Source organism: Mustela putorius, unplaced genomic scaffold (assembly GCF_011764305.1).
Source record: "Mustela putorius furo isolate JIRA1106 unplaced genomic scaffold, ASM1176430v1.1 tig00000095_pilon_pilon_pilon, whole genome shotgun sequence".
Classification (NCBI taxonomy): Eukaryota; Metazoa; Chordata; class Mammalia; order Carnivora; family Mustelidae; genus Mustela; species Mustela putorius.
The window spans coordinates 17,940,776-17,959,146 of record NW_025421280.1 but is presented as its reverse complement, the minus strand read 5'-3'; the positions used below and the strand labels follow the sequence as shown (position 1 = coordinate 17,959,146).

At 45.6% G+C, this 18,371-nt stretch overlaps 1 protein-coding gene across 2 annotated transcripts in view; it reads left to right on the top strand.

The window, feature by feature from the left end:
• Positions 1 to 18,371, top strand: part of CACNA2D3 (calcium voltage-gated channel auxiliary subunit alpha2delta 3) — an 851,905-nt gene that overhangs the window by 438,816 nt on the left and 394,718 nt on the right. For both annotated transcript variants that reach the window (XM_045078786.1, XM_045078785.1), the window contains exon 10: positions 15,011 to 15,100. In XM_045078786.1, coding sequence (XP_044934721.1) covers positions 15,011 to 15,100 — 90 coding nt within the window. The remainder of the gene's footprint in view (positions 1 to 15,010; positions 15,101 to 18,371) is intronic.

The window sequence follows — 18,371 nt, the reverse complement described above, 5'->3', positions numbered from 1 at the left end:
GACTCCAGATGTGTGTTCCTGGCATCTACCACCTTCCAGTCCGGGCTGTAGCTTTGCATCTGTGTCCTCCTGACCCTGACTGTGAGGGGATGGCTTGATGGAGAAGAGCCCTCCGCCTCCCCAGGGCTGCCTCTGCATTCCGTTCCCCCTGGATGCAGGCTCTATATACACATGTCTTCAGAGTCAAAGCTTCCACAGAGCTTGGCATGGTGCTCGGCATGAACCGAAACGGTGACTTCTGTCTGCTCTTGTCACTGAACTGATGAAAGCATTCTTCCTCCAAGAAGCAGATTTGAATCAAATCAAGGTCTTCCTAACGTTTATAGAGGATGAACTTGGACCTTCAGAAAAGTCCAAAAGATGGGGATTAAGGGTAGGGCCTACTGTTGAGACACATACTGTTGCAGAGTTGAGACACAAAGTGGGCATATCTGTCCTGGTAGCATTTGGGCTGTGGCTTCTCTCTGTCTCTCAGAGGGGCCCAGAGCACGTTCCCTCCAACACCCGACGGAGAGGACAGTGATCTCACAGGCTCTAGCTGTGAGTCTTCTGGGACACAGCCTTGCCCCCACCCCCATGGATGGCTTTGGTGGAGGCACCTGTCCCACTGGAGGTACTTTCCCATCCTAGAGACCCACCAGCTCTGGCTCATTGCCGCTGTCTCACCTGGTGTAAGTAGCGCCTTTGCCATCAAAACGACGTTGTTATGAACGTAACCACCTGGTGTGAAACAGTGTTGGTTGTTCACATCCAGGAGATCGTCCTGGTCTCCAATTTGGCGTCAGCACGAAACAGCTGCTGCCTTCAGACACTTCAGTGTGTTACAGACAGCATGGAGGAGAAAGCGGGCCTGGCCCAGACAAAGTTCTGTCCCTGTCTGTACTTTCTCTCCCAAATTGCAAACATCTGGGCCTGCTCGTTAATACCACCAGCCTCTTGGGCCATTCTGTTGTCATGTTTGAGAAAGACCATGTCCCTGTCTCCTTCCCCCACTGGAATCAAATACCAGACTGAGGCCGCAGAGCCTGGACCATGAAGCGTGTGCCCTTCCTGTAAACTGTGTTGACTGGGCACTGCCCTAGGTCACTGGTGTGTGTGTGTGTGTGTGTGTGTGTATGTGTGTGTGTGGTGTGTGTGTCTAACCCCCAAGGACGCAGTCAGGTTCAGCCGGGGGAGCCTAGGAGGAGGATCCCAGGGTTGGCGTTGCCGGGGTGTGGTCAGGAGGAATGACACCCGTGTTTACACTAATCATCACACGTGCCCTAGTTTCTACCCTAGTTGGGTCAGAAGAAGGTACGGACGCCCTCTGGGTCTCTGGCCAACGGGCCTTTGCACTTTGTGTTTGCAAAGGGGACCACAGGGCTCTCTGCCATCAAAATGAGACAGACACTTGTCTGTTTGGGTTCACTTCATTGACACAGGCCATTTCCCTATTTGAGAAGGCAAGTGGGAGCGTGTCTATTGCTAATAGAGCTGGCAGTGGGAGGGCCTATACAGGGCTTGTTTAGTTTGTTTAGTTTTTATCTGGCAGCCTTGGCTCTGGCCCCTGGGCAGGTTGAGCCAGGTACACGTGACCCTAGTTTGTCAGTAAACATGTCCCTTAAGCCACTGGACAGCACGGTGCTAAGTAGTTCCATTTCTTCTCAAGTTTAGTTTGTTAGTAAACATGTCCCTTAAGCCACTGGACAGCACGGTGCTAAGTAGCTATAAAGTCAAGCATGTCTGATGAAGGCCTGCACTGTCACTCTTGCCCAGGATTCTGGGCTCCCGGCCCCAGGGGGTAGAGGGGTGCTGGGTGTGAACACGCAGGGAGACACACGGGGGGCATGCAGAGCCCCCTGTACCTGCTCCGCTCACATGCATGACCTTGTTCCAGGGGACTGCGTTTGCTAGTTACACATTCAAAAGTAAAATTACTACAAATCTCAAGCCAGGGATAGTGAAGCATGAAGCCAAGCCCGGGGCCCTCCTGAGCGCGGGGCCCGGGGTGACTGTACAGGCCACATGCCCAGGCAGACAGCCCCGAATGGAATTGCAACTTTGCCCCCCAGACTCTAGATGCCCCCCCGCAGGCTGGACTGTGTCCGGGATGCGGAAAGCTGTGCTCTGAGTGTTCAGAAGGACTGTGTGGCACAGGGGTTCACGGATGGGGTTCAGCATTTGGAGACTCCCTCTCCTCATACTTCCTCACCCACCTTGGGCAAACATAACACCCTTCGGAGACTCGATTGGCCCTTACATCAAACAGGATCCCAATAGTACTTTTTAAGGATGTTAGGAGGACCAGGCGAGGTGATGCACGAAAGGCCCACAGCGCCCGGCATGCAGTTTTCCTTTGGCCAGTGTTGGCCACCGTTGGAGGACTTGGGTGAGAATTTCTGAAAGCCTTCCCATAGCTGAGATGCTGCTGTGACCGTCCTCCACACCTAGTGGGTATAAAATTCAGGTCTGCTGAATGCCAGTGACCAGGTTGAGGATCGTGGACGGGGGCGGGGGACGTTAGCCTGGCCACCCCCCCACCCCCCGACAGCCTCCCAGCCAGGACCGCCAGCTCTGCGGATGGGGGATGGTTTTGTCTCCTGATGTCCACTTTTCCCTTCAGTTCCCTGCTTCTTATTGGGAGGACTCAAGCATTCGTTATAATTATGTCGACAGGAGAAAACATGATTGCTGTTATCACAAAGAGCGCTATCAGAGTGGACTCAACCAAATCAAATGCTGGTGGAGGGAGAGGGTTATTTCTCCAGGCCCTTCTGCTGGCCTGGACGTTGTGACTGTTGCGCGGAGATAAGCAGCCGCACTGGGGCTGCTGGCACTCGGGCGCTCCCCGTTATCTCCCCAGACATTAAGCCGTGCTAATTGCTTTGGAAGCCAGGCCTCTTCCTGGGCAGCAGCATATGCTGCCTGAGTGCATGAAGCAGAGATAAAAAGCCACCCTCCTCCTCCTTTACTGAAGTTTAATAATAAAATGGAACTGTCCCCATTTCCAATAAATTGTTTATTTTAATTTAGGAAAAAATAATGGAAACGGGCCACCTTCTGGCACACGATTGGGGTGCGTCTTCCTGGCTCGAGCTGTCTTGAACCTTTGGTTCTCTGGAGCAGGCTCTGGAAGGCACTCGGGTCTCGGTGTCATGAAATCAACCACGCGTTTTCCTCCGTATAATAAAATCTGGCCCTCACAGGGCAATAGAAGTCATTTTCCAAGGCCTGTGTTAGACTGTAAAGCTGCAAAGCAGGAATTTGGCTTAGAATGTATTGGAGGTATAAAGTTTTGTAGGATTTTTTCCCACATATTTGTTTTAGTGAATATGAAATTGACACAGTCTCCCATTTCTCTGCATCCCTGTTCTTTCCGATGACTTCTTTCCCGTCCTCTCAGCGAGAGGTCAGCCCAATATGCCTTGCGTTAAGAGAGAGATCAAGGACCCCTGGGAAGGCAGCGTCTCACTCAGGTGTTGAGAGAGGGTGGGAGGCAGCCCTGGAATTCAGGCTTGTTGGCTTCTGTCTGCTGCTCCGCGGTCTGCTGCGTCCTCACTCTCCCACCACTGTGCAGCCACGTTCTGATGTCACCATGTCACCATTCTCTCCCACCATGTCACCGGGAGAGAAACTTAGGCCCGAGGGCCAAAGCTACTTGCCTCAGGTTCTCATAGCTGGTAAATAGCATAACCAGAAACTAGGACTCAGTCTCAGTCTCCTACTTCAGTTTGGTTTTTTTTCCTTCCAGAGTCCATGGAGTATAGTAGCAATAGCTTACGTACAACAATTACAATGTGCTGGCATCAGATAGGACACATTTTGAACCTCAGAGCCACCACAACTGAGAGCAGAGAAGCAGAAGAATGTATTGATGGAGAGGATGCAGAGCGGTGGGCCAGGCCCCTTCCTTCTCTTCCAGACTCTACCCTTGGAGTGCACATCCTTAGGGTTCCTCCTTGGCAGATCACTCCGTGTCATGAACAGTGAATGCAGGGGGTGTTCAATGCATGCGGCGAAATGCTTTACTCTGTTGGCAGGGGCACAGGACAGTAAACCACTTGATGTGGTGCAGTGATTGGAAAGGGATGGGGGGATGGGGATGTCGAGGATCCTTGTAATCCAGGGCGGGGGCTTTGGAGGCATTGTCCTGGCCAGGGTCCTTGGGATGGTTGTAGTCATCAAGGTCCTTTCCTTTCAGTTAAGTGGCCCAAATCCAGCTAGATCTGGGCAGGCAAAGGAGCAAATTTATTGGCTCACTTACCTGAAAAAGCTGGGCATGCTTGGTTCTAGGAGCTCCAACCATGCTGTCGTGATACTGTCTTGCCCCCTCCATTATGTTCTCTGTTACCTTGGCCATTACCTTTATTCAGGGGAGCTCTTCCTGCCCAGTGGCTTGATGGCTGTTGGCAGCCCCAGACTTCTTCCCCACCTCTCATAGAGAATCTCAGGGGAGAGAGAGTTTTCTTCTCCACATTTTGGTAGAGGGACTGGGTCATATGCCCATACCTGATGGTGCCTTGTAGAAGTTGGGATGGAATTCACAAATTGGTCAAGCCTGATAAATGGGCTCGCCCCTTGATCTGGGAAGGAGGAAGAGAGTTGTTAGCCTCACCCAAACCGTAAGAATGATGAGGTGCTGGAGGAGAAGGAAAATCAGAAAAAGGGGAATGGGTGTTAAACATACAAAAATCACACATATCCACTGTGTACAAGCCTTAGAGTTTCCTCCGACTCATCCTTGGTCAGTGGCTTGGGGAGAAGGAAGGACGCCTCTAGCCTGAGTCTCTCCAGGTGAGTTCTGCCCATTAGAACTTGATGTGATGATGGAGAACATCTCTGATCTTCACTCTCCAGTGCAGTAGCCACCAGACATGGGGCTACTGAGCACTTGAAATGTGGCTGAGGGATGAAGCAACTTTTTTCATTTTATGTAAAATGTGGATGGCTACGTTTAGCTCATGGCTGCCATAGGGGACAGGGAAGCTCTTGGTGGAACCACATCTCTGGATGTGGTTTTGTGTAAGACAAGAGGTGGGCTGGTTTTGTGTAAGACCAGAGGTGGGCTGAAGGTTAAACACAGCCTGGAAGACCGGGGTGATGGAGCAGATTTGGTCCAGGTGTGGTGGAGGAAAAAATGGAGTCTGGATATGAGGGAGAGGAGAGGGAAAGAAAGAGATAGTGTGTGTCCTTCATCTGTGATGGCATTTGGAACCCCTTAACCCGGGGACATATTCTTCCCACTCTAGAGACCAGATTTGTCCCAGGAAGAAATAAAATCAGAACTGACTTTGTTATAAAACAGTCGAGGGGAACTCCATGGCACGTTATTGCATTTTCCTCTAAGTGTCCGGCAATAAAAGCAACCATTGCCTGAAGCCTTCTTTCTGCACATGACACATGGATTAAAAGACAAATTAAATGGGGTTGCTATGTTATTAATAAAAAACAATACTGTGTAAACTTGTGTGGCTGAGCACAATTAAATGCAGTTGACAGAAATGACATCAGATGAATAGAATGAACTTTGTCAAAGCAGGGTCTGGCCACAGCAATATGAACCTGGGGCCCTTTAAAGTCCAGCCTTCCCGCAGTCTGTGTGATGGGCATGTCACAATGTCCTGTGGGGTGTGTGGGATCGGCCCCGAGGTGCCTGCAGAGCCTTCCTGGTGGTGGTTACTCGCCCGTGAGTCAGGTCTCCGAAGGTGGAGATTCGTGGAGCAGGCAGGCTGATCTTGAGTCAGGTCTCCGAAGGTGGAGATTCGTGGAGCAGGCAGACTGATCTGGTTTGATCCTCTCCCACCCACCTGCAGCCAGGACACCTGGGCATCCTCGGATTTAATTAACTGTCTGGATTTGTTCACCAAGTGCTCATGAAGGACATGCCATGTGCTCAACATCCTGTTGGGGCTTGGAAATCCAGCAGGAAGAGCAGAGGAGTGTAAGGCTTGGTTCCCAGCTGTGTGGTTTGCCTGGGTCCCTGGCCATTGGCATTTTTCTCCCCCATGGTTCAAGCCTACTGATTCAGATAGTCACCTGTAGACTCTGCTGTAGTCCAGGTGTAAAGATGAAGAGCTCCTGGCCAGTGCCTGGCTTACAAAGTACTAAAAAACAAACAAACAAAAAAATAGCAGGCGTATAGGAGAAAGAAGGAGGCATTAGAATGGGTGAAGCAGACCTGGGGTAGAACCTGGGCCAGGCAGCTAGGAGATGTGTGAACTGAGGTGCAGGGCTGAGCCTCACTCTTCCCATCTGCAAAGTGGGTTGATGGAACCTTACAAGGTTGTTGTGAGGACACAATTGCATGATATTTGCTAGGGACCTAACTCGAAGCAGGTTTCCATAACCGTGGCTGCTCTGGTGAGCATGAGGGCATGATCGCTGTGAGGGAGGGGTGGGCCCAGGAAGGGGTCTTGTGGGTGACATGAATATTCCCAGTGTGAGCAGCCAACTTCAAATCCAGTCTTGATTCATGTTAGGTCTGGTTGTCATTAAAGCTGAATCACTGTGAGGACCCACCAAAACTTTCCAGTCCAGTTTGCCAGCAAACCTGCAGCCCACCCACCCCCATGACTGGTGTGGTTCCTGCTGCTCCCTAAGGAGAGCCTGGGAGAGAAGCATCTTAGAACCATTGGCCATGTCCAAGGATTGATCTCTCTATTCTTACTCCACAGTCAGTTTTGGGGTTCTAAGGCAGACACATCATAAGTGGATGTCACCATGTTGATAGACTGTTTGGGGTGTTGATGGGCCCCAGGGCATGGAAGAGAGAGAAAGCCATTCCACAGCCAGGAAATCACCAGCCAACATTTTCCATGAGCACACCCTTCCTGCCCCTCTCCTTCCTCGTGACTCCTCTGTCCAGTTTCTCCAGCAGACCAGGGCGTGGATGCCTTTGAGGAGAGAGCAATTCATTTCCGCAGAAGAGAAGTGGTTTTGGAATAGGGCAGTTGGAAAGTAATGCCAAGCAGCTGTGCCACTGTGGACATGAGCTTTGGGTCAGTGGACATCCCACTGGCTCATGTGTCCCTGGGCACATGCCTAGACCACTCTTGCCTCTTTGCTGAGAAGCAGGAATGTAATGGGCTCCACAGTTACTTCCCTTTGCTGCCTTTACTCTCCAACTCATGCCGGGCTTCTGTGGAAAAAACTAGGCAGATGGCCCTGGGAGCTGTCTCTGAAGAGACTTGTTCCCATTTTGCAGATCACATGAAGCTCTTCTGAGTTCTAGCCTGTGTCCCCCTTGCCATAATCACAAGTCTTACCTTGTGATCCAATTTTTTAAATTAACATATAGTGCATTATTTGTTTCCGGGGTACAGGTCTGTACCTCATCAGTCTCACACAATTCACAGCATTCACCATAGCACATACCCTCCCCAAGTCCATCACCCAGCCACCCCATCCCTCCCATTCCCCTCCCCTCCAGCAGTCCTCAGTTTGTTTCCTGAGATTAAGAGTCTCTTATGGTTTGTCTCCCTCTCTGGTTTCATCTTGTTTCATTTTTCCTTCCTTTCCCCTATGATTCTCTGTCTTGTTTCTCAATTCCTCTTATCAGTGAGGTCGTGTGATAATTGTCTTTCTCTGATTGACTTCTTTCGCTTAGCATAATACCCTCTAGTTCCATCCACCTCATTGCAAAAGGCAAGATTTTGGGTTTCTTCGATGGCTGCATAATATTCCACTGTATGTATGTTTACACACACACACACACACACACACCACACACCACATCTTCTTTTTTTTATTTTTAATTTTTTATAAACATATATTTTTATCCCCAGGGGTACAGGTCTGTGAATCGCCAGGTTTACACACTTCACAGCACTCACCAAAGCACATACCCTCCCCAGTGTCCATAACCCCACCCCCCTACACCACATCTTCTTCATTCATTCATCTGTTGATGGACATTTAGGTTCTTTCTGTAGTTTGGCTATTGCGGACATTGTTGCCATAGACATTTGGGTGCACGTGCCCCTTCAGATCACTACATTTATATCTTTAGGGTAAATAACCAGTAGCACAATTGCTGGGTCATAGGGTAGCTCTATTTTCAACCTTTTGAGGAACCTCTGTACTGTTTTCTGAGTGGCTGCACCAGATGGCATTCTCACCAACAGTGTAGGAGGGTTTCCTTTCTCCACATCCTCTCCAACACCTGTCGTTTCCTTACTTGTTAATTTTAGCCATTCTGAGTGGTGTGAAGTAATATCTCACTGTGGTTTTGATTTGTATTTCCCTGATGCCAAGTGATGTGGAACACTTTTTCATGTGTCTGTTGGCCATTTGGATGTCTTCTTTGCAGAAATATCTGTTCACCTCTTCTGCCCATTTCTTGATTGGATTCTTTGTTCTTTGGGTGTTGACTTTGGTAATTTCTTTATAGATTTTGGATACCTTTGTCTGATATGTCATTTGCAAATATCTTCTCCCATTCTGTGGGCTGTCTTTTGGTTTTGTTGAGTGTTTCCTTTTCTGTGCAAAAGCTTTTGATCTTGGTGAAGTCCCAATAGTTCATTTTTGCCCTTGCTTCCCTTGCTTTTGGTGATGTTTCTAGGGAGAAGTTGCTGCAGCTGAGGTCAAAGAGGTTGCTGCCTCTATTCTCCTCAAGGATTTTGATGGATTCCTGTCTCACACTGAGGTCTTTCTTCCATTTTGAGTCTATTTTTGTGGTATAAGGAAATGGTCCAGCTTCATTCTTCTGCATTCTTCTGGCTGTCCAATTTTCCCACACCACTTGTTGAAGAGACTGTCTTTCTTCCATTGGACATTCTTTCCTGCTTTGTTGAAGATTAGTTGCCCATAGAGTTGAGGGGCCATTTCTGGGCTCTCTGTTCTGATCCATTGATCTATGTGTCTGTTTTTGTGCCAGTACCATACTGTCTTGATTACAGCTTTGTAATAGAGCTTGAAGTCTGGAATTGTGATGATCCCAGCTTTGGTTTTCTTTTTAAACATTCCTCTAGATATTAAGGGTATTTTCTGGTTCCATATAAGTTTTAGGATTATTTGTTCCATTTCTTTGAAAAAAGTTGATGGTATTTTGATAAGGATTGCATTAAATGTGTAGATTGCTCTAGGTAGCATGGACATTTTCACAATATTTGTTCTTCCAATCCATGATCATGGAACATTTTTCCATTTCATTGTGTCTTCCTCAGTTTCTTTCATGAGTATTTTATAGTTTGCTGAGTATAGGTTCTTTGCCTCTTTGGTTAGATTTATTCCTAGGTATCTTATGGATTTGGGTGAAATTGTAAATGGGATCAACTCATTAATTTTTCTTTCTTCTGTCTTATTGTTGGTGTGTAGAAATGCAACTGATTTCTGTGCGTTGATTTTATATCCTGATACTTTACTGAATTCCTGTATGAGTTCTTGCAGTTTTGGGGTGTAGTCTTTTGGGTTTTCTGCATAAAGTTTCACATAATCTTTAAAGAGTAAGAGTTTGACTTCTTCTTTGCTGATCTGGACACATTTTATTTCTTTTTGTTGTCTGATTGCTAAGGCTAGAATGTCTAGTACTACATTGAATAGCAATGGTGATAATGGACATCCCTGCGGTGTTCCTGACCTTAGGGGAGAAGCTTTCAACTTTTCTCCTTTGAGAATGATATTCGCTGTAGGTTTTACACAGATGGCTTTGATCATATTGAGGTATGTACCCTCTATCTCTATACTGTGAAGAGTTTTGATCAAGAAAAGATGCTGTACGTTGTCAAATGCTTTTTCAGCATCTATTGAGAATATCATACATGTTTGTTCTTCCTTTAATAATATATTGTATCACATTAATTGATTTGTGGATGTCGAACCAACCTGGCAGTCCAGGAATAAATCCCACTTGGTCATGGTGAATAGTCCTTTAATGTACTGTTGGATCCTATTGGCTAGTATTTTGTTGAGCATTTTTGCATCCATGTTCATCAGGGATATTGGTCTGTAGTTCTCATTTTTGATGGGGTCTTTGTCTGGCCTTGGGATCAAGGTAATGCTGGCCTCATAAAATGAGTTTGGAAGTTTTCCTTCCATTTCTATTTTTTGGAACAGTTTCAAGAAAATAGGTATGAATTCTTTTTTAAATGTTTGGTAGAAGCCATCTGGCCCTGGGCTCTTTTTTGTTGAGAGATTTTTGATGACTGCTTCAATCTCCTTACTGGTTATGGGTCTGTTCAGGTTTCCTATTTCTTCCTGATTCAGTTTCGGTTGTTTATATGTTTTGAGGAATGCATCTATTTCTTCCAGATTGTCTAATTTGCTGGCATATAGTTGCTCATAATATGTTATTATAATTGTTTGTATTTCTTTGGTGTGGGTTGTGATCTCTCCTCTTTCATTCCTGAGTTTATTACTTTGAGTCCTTTCTCTTTTCTTTTTGATAAGTCTGGCCAGGGGTTTATCAATCTTATTCTTTCAAAGAACCAGCTCCTAGTTTCCTTGATATGTTCTGCTCTTTGGGTTTCTATTTCATTGATTTGTGCTCTGATCTTTATTATTTCTCTTCTTCTTATAGGTTTAGGCTTTGTTTGCTGTATTTTCTCCAGGTCCTTTAGGTGTAGGGTTAGGTTGTGTATTTGAGACCTTTCTTGTTTCTTGAGAAAGTCTCATATTGCTATATACTTTGCTTTCGGACCACCTTTGCTGCATCCCAAAGATTTTGAACAGTTGTGTTTTCATTTTCATTTGTCTTCATGAATATTTTAAAATTCTTATTTAATTTCCTGGTTGACCCACTCATTCTTTAGTAGGATGCTCTTTAGCTTCCATGTATTTGAGTTCTTTCCAACTTTCCTCTTGTGGTTGAGTTCCAGTTTCAAAGCATTGTGGTCTGAAAACATGCATGGAATGATCCCAATCTTTTGGTACCAGTTGAGATCTGACTTGTGACCCAGGATGTGATCAATTCTGGAGAATGTTTCATGTGCTCTAGAGAAGAATGTGTATTCTGTTGCTTTGGGATGGAATGTTCTGAATATATCTGTGATATCCATCTGGTCCAGTGTGTCATTTAAAGCCTTTATTTCCTTGTTGATATTTTGCTTAGATGATCTGTCCCATTTCAGTAAAGGGGGTGTTAAGGTCCCCTACAATTATTGTATTATTGTCATTGTGTTTCTTTGATTTTGTTATTAATTGGTTTATATAGTTGGCTGCTCCCATGTTAGGGGCATAGATATTTAAAATTGTTAGATCTTCTTGTTGGACAGAGCCTTTGAGTATGATACAGCGTCTTTCCTCATCTCTTATTGTAGTCTTTGGCTTAAAATCTAGTTTGTCTGATATAAGGATTGCCACCCCAGCTTTCTTTTTATGTCCATTAGCATGGTAAATTGTTTTCCACCCCTCGCCTTAAATCTGGAGGTGTCTTTAGGTGTAAAATGAGTTTCTTGCAGACAGCATATAGATGAGTCTTGATTTTTTATCCATTCTGATACCCTGTGTCTTTTGATTGGGGCATTGAGCCCATTTACATTTAGGGTAACTATTGAAAGATATGAAATTAGTGCCATTTTATTGCCTGTATGATGACTGTTACTGTATATTTTCTCTGTTCATTTCCAGTCTATGTTACTTTTAAGCTCTCTTTTTGCTTAGGGCTGTTTGCAAATTCTTTTAGTCTTTGTTTGTCCTGGTAGCTTTTTATTTCTCTTTCTATTTTCAATGACAGCCTATCTGGATATAATATTCTTGGCTGCATATTTTTATCATTTAGTGCTCTGAATATATCATGCAGTCCTTTCTGGCCTTCCAGGTCTCTGTAGATAGATCTGCTGCCAATCTAATATTTCTACCATTGTAGGTTGCAGACTTCTTGTCCTGAGCTGCTTCCAGGATTTCCACTTTGCCTCTGAGACTTGTAAGTTTTACTATTAGATGATGGGGTGTTGACCTATTTTTATTGATTTTGAGGGAGATTCTCTGTGCCTGCTGGATTTTGATAACTGTTTCCTTCCCCAAATTAGGGAAGTTCTTATTTATAACTTGCCCCAATATACCATCGCCCCTCTCTCTCTCTTTCATCTTCTTCTGGGATCCCAATCATTCTAATATTGTTTTGTCTTATGTTATTACTTATTTCTTGAATTCTCCCCTCTTGATCCAGTGGTTGTTTATTTCTCTTTTTCTCAGCTTCTTTATTCTCCATCACTTAGTCATCTGTATCACTAATTCTGTCTTTTGCCTCATTTATCCTAGCAGTAAGAGCCTCCACTTTTTGTTGCACCTCATTAGTAGCTTTTTAAAATTTCAACTTGGTTAGATTTTAGTTCTTTTATTTCCCCAGGAAGGATCCTTTAGCATCTTCTATGCTTTATTCAAGCCCAGCTAGTATCTTTATAATCGTCATTCTGAACTCTATTTCCAACATCTTACTAATGTCCATACAGATTATGTCCCTAGGGTACTACCTCTTGTTCTTTCTTTCTTTCTTTCTTTCTTTTTTTTTTGAGGTGAATTTTTCTGCCTTGTCATTTTGTCCAGAGAAGAATAAATGAATGAGAGAACAAAATGCTAAAAGGGTAACAACAACCCCAGAAAAATATACACTAAACAAATCAGAAGAGACCCTAAACTGGGGAAAAAAGAGAAGAAAAAGAAAATAAATATGATCAGGTTATTGAACATAACAGAGACAAACACTTGATTTTGGGTGTATTTTGGTCTGTTAGAAGTAACTGCTTCTCAAAAGTTTCAAGAAAGAAAAATACGCACACGCACACACACACACACATACATATATACAAAAAAATTGGTAAATATGATGAAAGGATAGAACATGATTATAAAGATGAAAAGTAGAAAAGATTTTTAAAAAAACAAATTGATAAGTTGAAAAAAACAAAGAAAAATAGAAAAAAAAAAGAAGAAGAAGAAGAAGAAAGAAAAGAAAAGAAAAGAAAAAAAGGAGAGAATGTGATCAGGCAGGAGACCAGAAGACCAGAACAAAGCCATATACTAGATTTAGGGTGTATTTTGGTCTGATAGAAGAACCTGTATCCCAAAATTTTAAAGAAAGAAAAACTTATATGTATATAAATAATAAGTTTAAATACAATGAAGGGATAGAATATGACTATAGAAAATTTAAAAAATTTTTAAAATGATATTGATAAGATGGTTAAAATAGGAAAGAGGGAAAAATTTTTTAAACTAGAATAAGAAAAAATAAAATTAAAAAATTTTAACTTTGAAAGGCTATAGAATCATGAGGAAAAAAGCCATAAATTCTATGTGCTATATTCCTGTAGCTCTGAAGCTTTGCAGTTCTCATTGATCAATGAACTTGGTCTTGGCTGGATGTTCTTGCTGATCTTCTGTGGGAGGGGCCTATTGCCATGATTCTCAAATGTCTTTGCCTGAGATGGAATTGTGCCGCCCTTGCTGGAGGATGGGCTAAGTAATCTGCTCAGGTTTGTTCTCAGGAGTTTTTATTCCCTGAACTCTAGCTCTGGAGGACAGGAATGAAAATGGCAGCCTCCCAATCTCCCGCCCGGAGGAGCCAGAGCTTGGGACCCCACTCCTCAAAGCATCCTTGGAGAAAAGCAGTAAATCCCTCCTGTCTCCCTGGTCTCCGGCCGCACTCCGAGCTCACTTGGCCTGTGACTGGGCTTTCCCATCTCTGGTGCACAGCCCTGTTTGGAGTCTCCAGCTGATTCCTGCTGCGTGCTCCTGCAGGAGGAAGGAGAGGAGGAGGAAGGAGAGGTCTCCCTGGACCTGCCACTTGTGGGGTCCCTGCTCAAAGAGCAATGGTCCAACTGTGCCTCAGATCATAGTTTAAGGTAACACCAAGCTGAGAGCCCACTGCTCGGCTCAGTCTCTGCTGCAGGCTTCCCTGCTCTGATACCTGGTAGCTCTGCCACAGACACCCCCAATCTTTCTGTAAAGATGAAAAGTAGAAAATATTTTTAAAAAACAAATTGATAAGTTGAGAAAACAAAGAAAAATAGTAAAAAAAAAAAAAAAAAGTACCCCTCCCCCCCCACGGGACCTGAGACTACACTGTCCCAGCAAGGGTTCCACCCCATTTAGCCACTGGAGTGATGTCCCTCAGTGGAGCAGACTTATAAAAGTTCCGATTTTCTGTTCCATTGCCCTCTCACTTGCCAGGAGCCAGCTGGCAGAGGCTCCCTCCCTCTGTGGTCTATCTTTCCAAATATTGCCTTGAATTCACTTTTCTGCACATCCTACCTTCCAGAATGTGGTTGCTTTTCTGTTCCTGGAATTGCTGCTCTTCTCTTCAATCTCCTGTTGAGTTTGTAGGTGTTCAGAATGGTTTGATAACTATCTAGTGAATTCCTGGGACCGGACGAAATTTAGGTCTACTCCTCTGCCATCTTGCTCCCTTGTGATCCAGTCTTTATTCTTGCTCTTTGGAAAACTTTTGTGTATCAGATGTGTGGTCATCAAGGGAGACAGAGTAGGCCACTGGACATGCCTAGTCTCTGGAATGTCATCGTCTTGGATGGGGGCAGAATCTAACTGGCAGTCCTGTATGCAAAGTACTAAGTACATGGGATGCATCATGGGGTTCTAAGGAAGCATTCTGAGGTGGTCTCAGAGATAGGGGTCTGGGAGGTTCCCCTAGGCCAGAAGGGGGTGATGTCCAAACTGAGGTCCCAAAGATAGGTGGGAGGAAAATGTGGCAGAAGAGCTAGGAAATGGATGGAGAGGGGGTCCCCCGTAGAGGAGAGCATGTGTAGAGTCCCAGGTGTGAGCAGGAGCAGGAAACTCGAGGCTCAAAGGGGATAGTGTGGGTCATGAAAGCTGAAACTAGAAAGAAAAGTAGGAACTTCAGATAAATATAGTACTTTCTACCAGAATTTTCTAGAATGTAATCAAAGCTGAAAATGCATATGGAAGGTAAATTTTATATTGACTAGGTTCTTATGCTTTGAATGCTGAAGGATAAAAACATATTATGACCATTTTGGTTCAAGACTCGTTGGTCTTAGTATGCACCTGTTCGTTAGAGAATGGCATTTCATGTAACAATTTGGATGCTAATGTATTCTCTACTCTGTTGTTCCAGCATTTCCGGGAGCATCTGGACAAACTTTTTGCCAAAGGAATTGGAATGCTGGATATAGCTCTGAACGAGGCCTTCAACATTCTCAGTGACGTAAGCTCCTCTTTAATTTGCCTTTCTTATGTCTGGGAGAAGAGATGGAATTTTATTTTATTTTATTAAGTTTGTTTATTTATTTATTTATTTACTTATTTACTGTGGACCGGCACTACTATTGACCCTGGCTGTCACTGAGTGATATCTATCTATAGGCACCAGATGGGAGGGCGAGGCTGGCCATTTGAGTCATCAGGGGAACCAGATCCAGCCAGTAAGGCCAAACCAACCCCCCCCACCCCAGACAGAGCCAGTCATGCCCTCTGATTGGGGCTTTCACCCGCCGTGCTTGTTGACTCTGGGACCACCCCCACTTGAATACCTTCCAATGCAGATCTCGTCTCAGAAACTTTCAGCTTCTTCATAGTGTGGACTCATTCTCATTGTGTTTCACGCCGGATCCCTGCCTGTGGCAATGTTTAGCAGAAGGGCTTTCTCTGTGCCGTAGGCTTAGGGAGCGCCCTACCCATCCTTCTCTCTCTTCTAGCGCCTGGCAGATTCACAATACACAGTAACATAATCAGATTTCCAGGAAGCACAACAGGAAGGAATGCTGCTCAACCGACTGTTCCTTACACTTCTTAGAACAAGAATCTGTTTTTCAAGTAGCACCTGTTAACGTCCCATGAAAACCTCTGGGGGGTCCTGGGCTGGGGACTCTGCCCTTTGAATCCAAATGTGTTAAGCTAAAAGAATGTGCATGTGTGACTTTTGTGTTCTTTTTAGTCTGGCAGAGTATTAGGAACACAATGACTCTCTTTATTAATGCAGGTTCTGTATCATTTAATGCCAAACACTGAGAACACATCAGAGAACAGACTAGACAAAGTGTTTGCCTTAATGCATCTCATGTTCCAGTGCAAAGGCTTGAAAAGTATGGCCCACGAGCCCAATCCAGCCTGCATCTTGTTTTTGTAAAAATTGTTTTATGGGACTGGATGCATGCCCACCTGGTTACCTATCCTCTATGGCTGCTTTTGCATTACAAGGGCGGAGTTGATTAGTTCCGACAGAGACCATATGGTCTGTAAAACCTAAAATAGTTACCGTGTGGCCCTTTACAGAGGAAGTTTATACTGACCTCAGATCTAATGGGAAGAGGCAGATGAAGTGTGTTGTCTTATGGAGAACAACAGCCCCATTGTTCTAGCTTAATAAGAACTTGCTGCTTTATACCGCGCAGTCACGAAAGAGCTCTCCTAGGTACCCTTGGCTGGAGTAGAGACCTTAAAGAAGTGAGGGAGCAGCGATTTCATTTTGGGGAAGAAGTTTCCAGCAAGGGGAACAGGTACAAAGGCCCTGAGGCAGAGCTGTTTGGCCTATGTGCCATACAGCGAGGAAAGCAGTGTTAGGAGCCAAGTTGGGGAGAGAAGGCTAGGGAATGAGATCAGGGAGGGAGCAGGGACCAGACCTCATGACTCCTGTGGGGGCTTGGGCTCTTGCTCTGTGTGGGATGGACAGTCCCTGGAGTCTGAGCAGGGAATGACGTGACCAACTTGAGTTTTAGCAGGATTTCTCTGACTGTTATACTGAGAAACAAAGACAACCAGGCCTTGACATTATCTGGGTGACACGTACTGATGTCTTGGACTGGGGAGGAAGGTTAGCATATTAAGAAGTTAAAAAAAAAAAAAAGAAATAGAAATTGCTCTAGGTGTGTCCAACAGCATGGGTTTACTTCAGGGCTGTGTCTGCATAAGGGATGGAAAAGGTCAGAAACCAAACAGAGAATGAAACCATCTTGGAATTAGCACTAGCAGGAGGGAGGGACTCCATCGGAGCCTCCGCCCCATGACCATCCAGATGGAATCGAACCGTGGAGGGGCTGCCTAGCGAGAGCTGGGTCATAGGGGGAAGGCCTGCCCTGTGGAAGCTGGTGTCTTGGAAAAGATGCAGCCATTGCCAGAAAGCGCCCACGCCCCCGATCCAAAAAAGAGAGACTTAGCTGAGGAAAGCCTTGGCTTCTCCCTTGTACCTTCTAGTATTCTCCTTTGGGTGAACCTGGTCGAAACTCCTGGGGAGCCTGGAGACTGTGGCATCCTGGGGAGAGGCGTGGGGTAGAACTGAGTGCAAACAGGCACTAAACGGAGCCACAGTCCCGTTGAGGTGTTGTGGGACTTGGAAGAGCCCCTAGAGGCTCAGCGGCCTCACAGCACTCAGTCTCCAGGCTGCTGTGGGGGGCCCCACGTGTTAGTGTGCTGGAGAGCTCCTACCCACCGTCACATGGCTCATCCCGGTGGCCAATTGTGCCCAACTCCAAATCTCGAGCTTTAGTTACTCAGTGACGCTGGCCTCTCCAGCCGAGGGTAAGCCCTGATTCTCGACTCCCTTTTACCATTAATATCTATGGGCACACAGAAGGCCGTTTAGGTTTCGGTCCTGAGCCAGTGTCCAGGGGGCAGGGGAGGGAAAAATCAGGAGGTAAGGTGCCACATCAGCATCTTGAATTAAACTCAAGTTAAACCCATGGCTCTTGCCTCTTACTTTGCTGCCCCGGGGCTGCTGGCTGCAGAGAATTCACACGTAGGTGAGGTTCAGTGTTTGGGCCAGCCCATCCCTGTTAACAGCTTATGAATAATGTATCAACATAGCTGAATAGGGCAAGGGACCAAGCTGCACCTTTAAATTCTGAGTTGAACTCTGGATAGGGCTTGGAACCTTCTCTGGGCTTGGAGATACCAAGCTCTGCATCTTCACAGTCTCTTTCCAGAGGGTCGTATTGGAAGGACTTGTCACAATGATAAAATTGATTCTGTTTTTTCACCTCAAGAGCCTCTTGTCTACAGTAGGGGGAGGCTACTCTGAGCTGGTGAGTCTCTTGTGTGGAGAGCTGTCCTGCAGCAAGTTTCTGTTTCCTGGCTCTTTGGCAGAAGCAGCGAAGGAACAAGTTTGGGGGATGCTTGTCTTGTGAAGTCTGTGAACTCTGGAGTTAGGCAGGTTGGGCTGAGAAACCTGACTTGGTCAGAGCTTGCTGCGTGACCTTGAGAAAACTCTGCTTAGCCTCACCTTTATTTTCCTCTTCTGTAAAATGGGAACAGGAATAGACAGAGCATTGGCCACATAATTGGTGAAGTCCAGGGCAAAATGAAGATGCAGGTCCCTTGTCCAAAAGTCATTAAGCCTCTTAAGAGAAAGGCAGCAAAGCGTTAAATGGAGCGAGAGGTCCCGTACTGCATCACATGCCCATGAACCTGGCCCTGGTAGACCAGGGTTGAGGATTCAGCACAATGAAGCCATACCTGCATTCCTTTCAGCAGGGCTGGTGTGG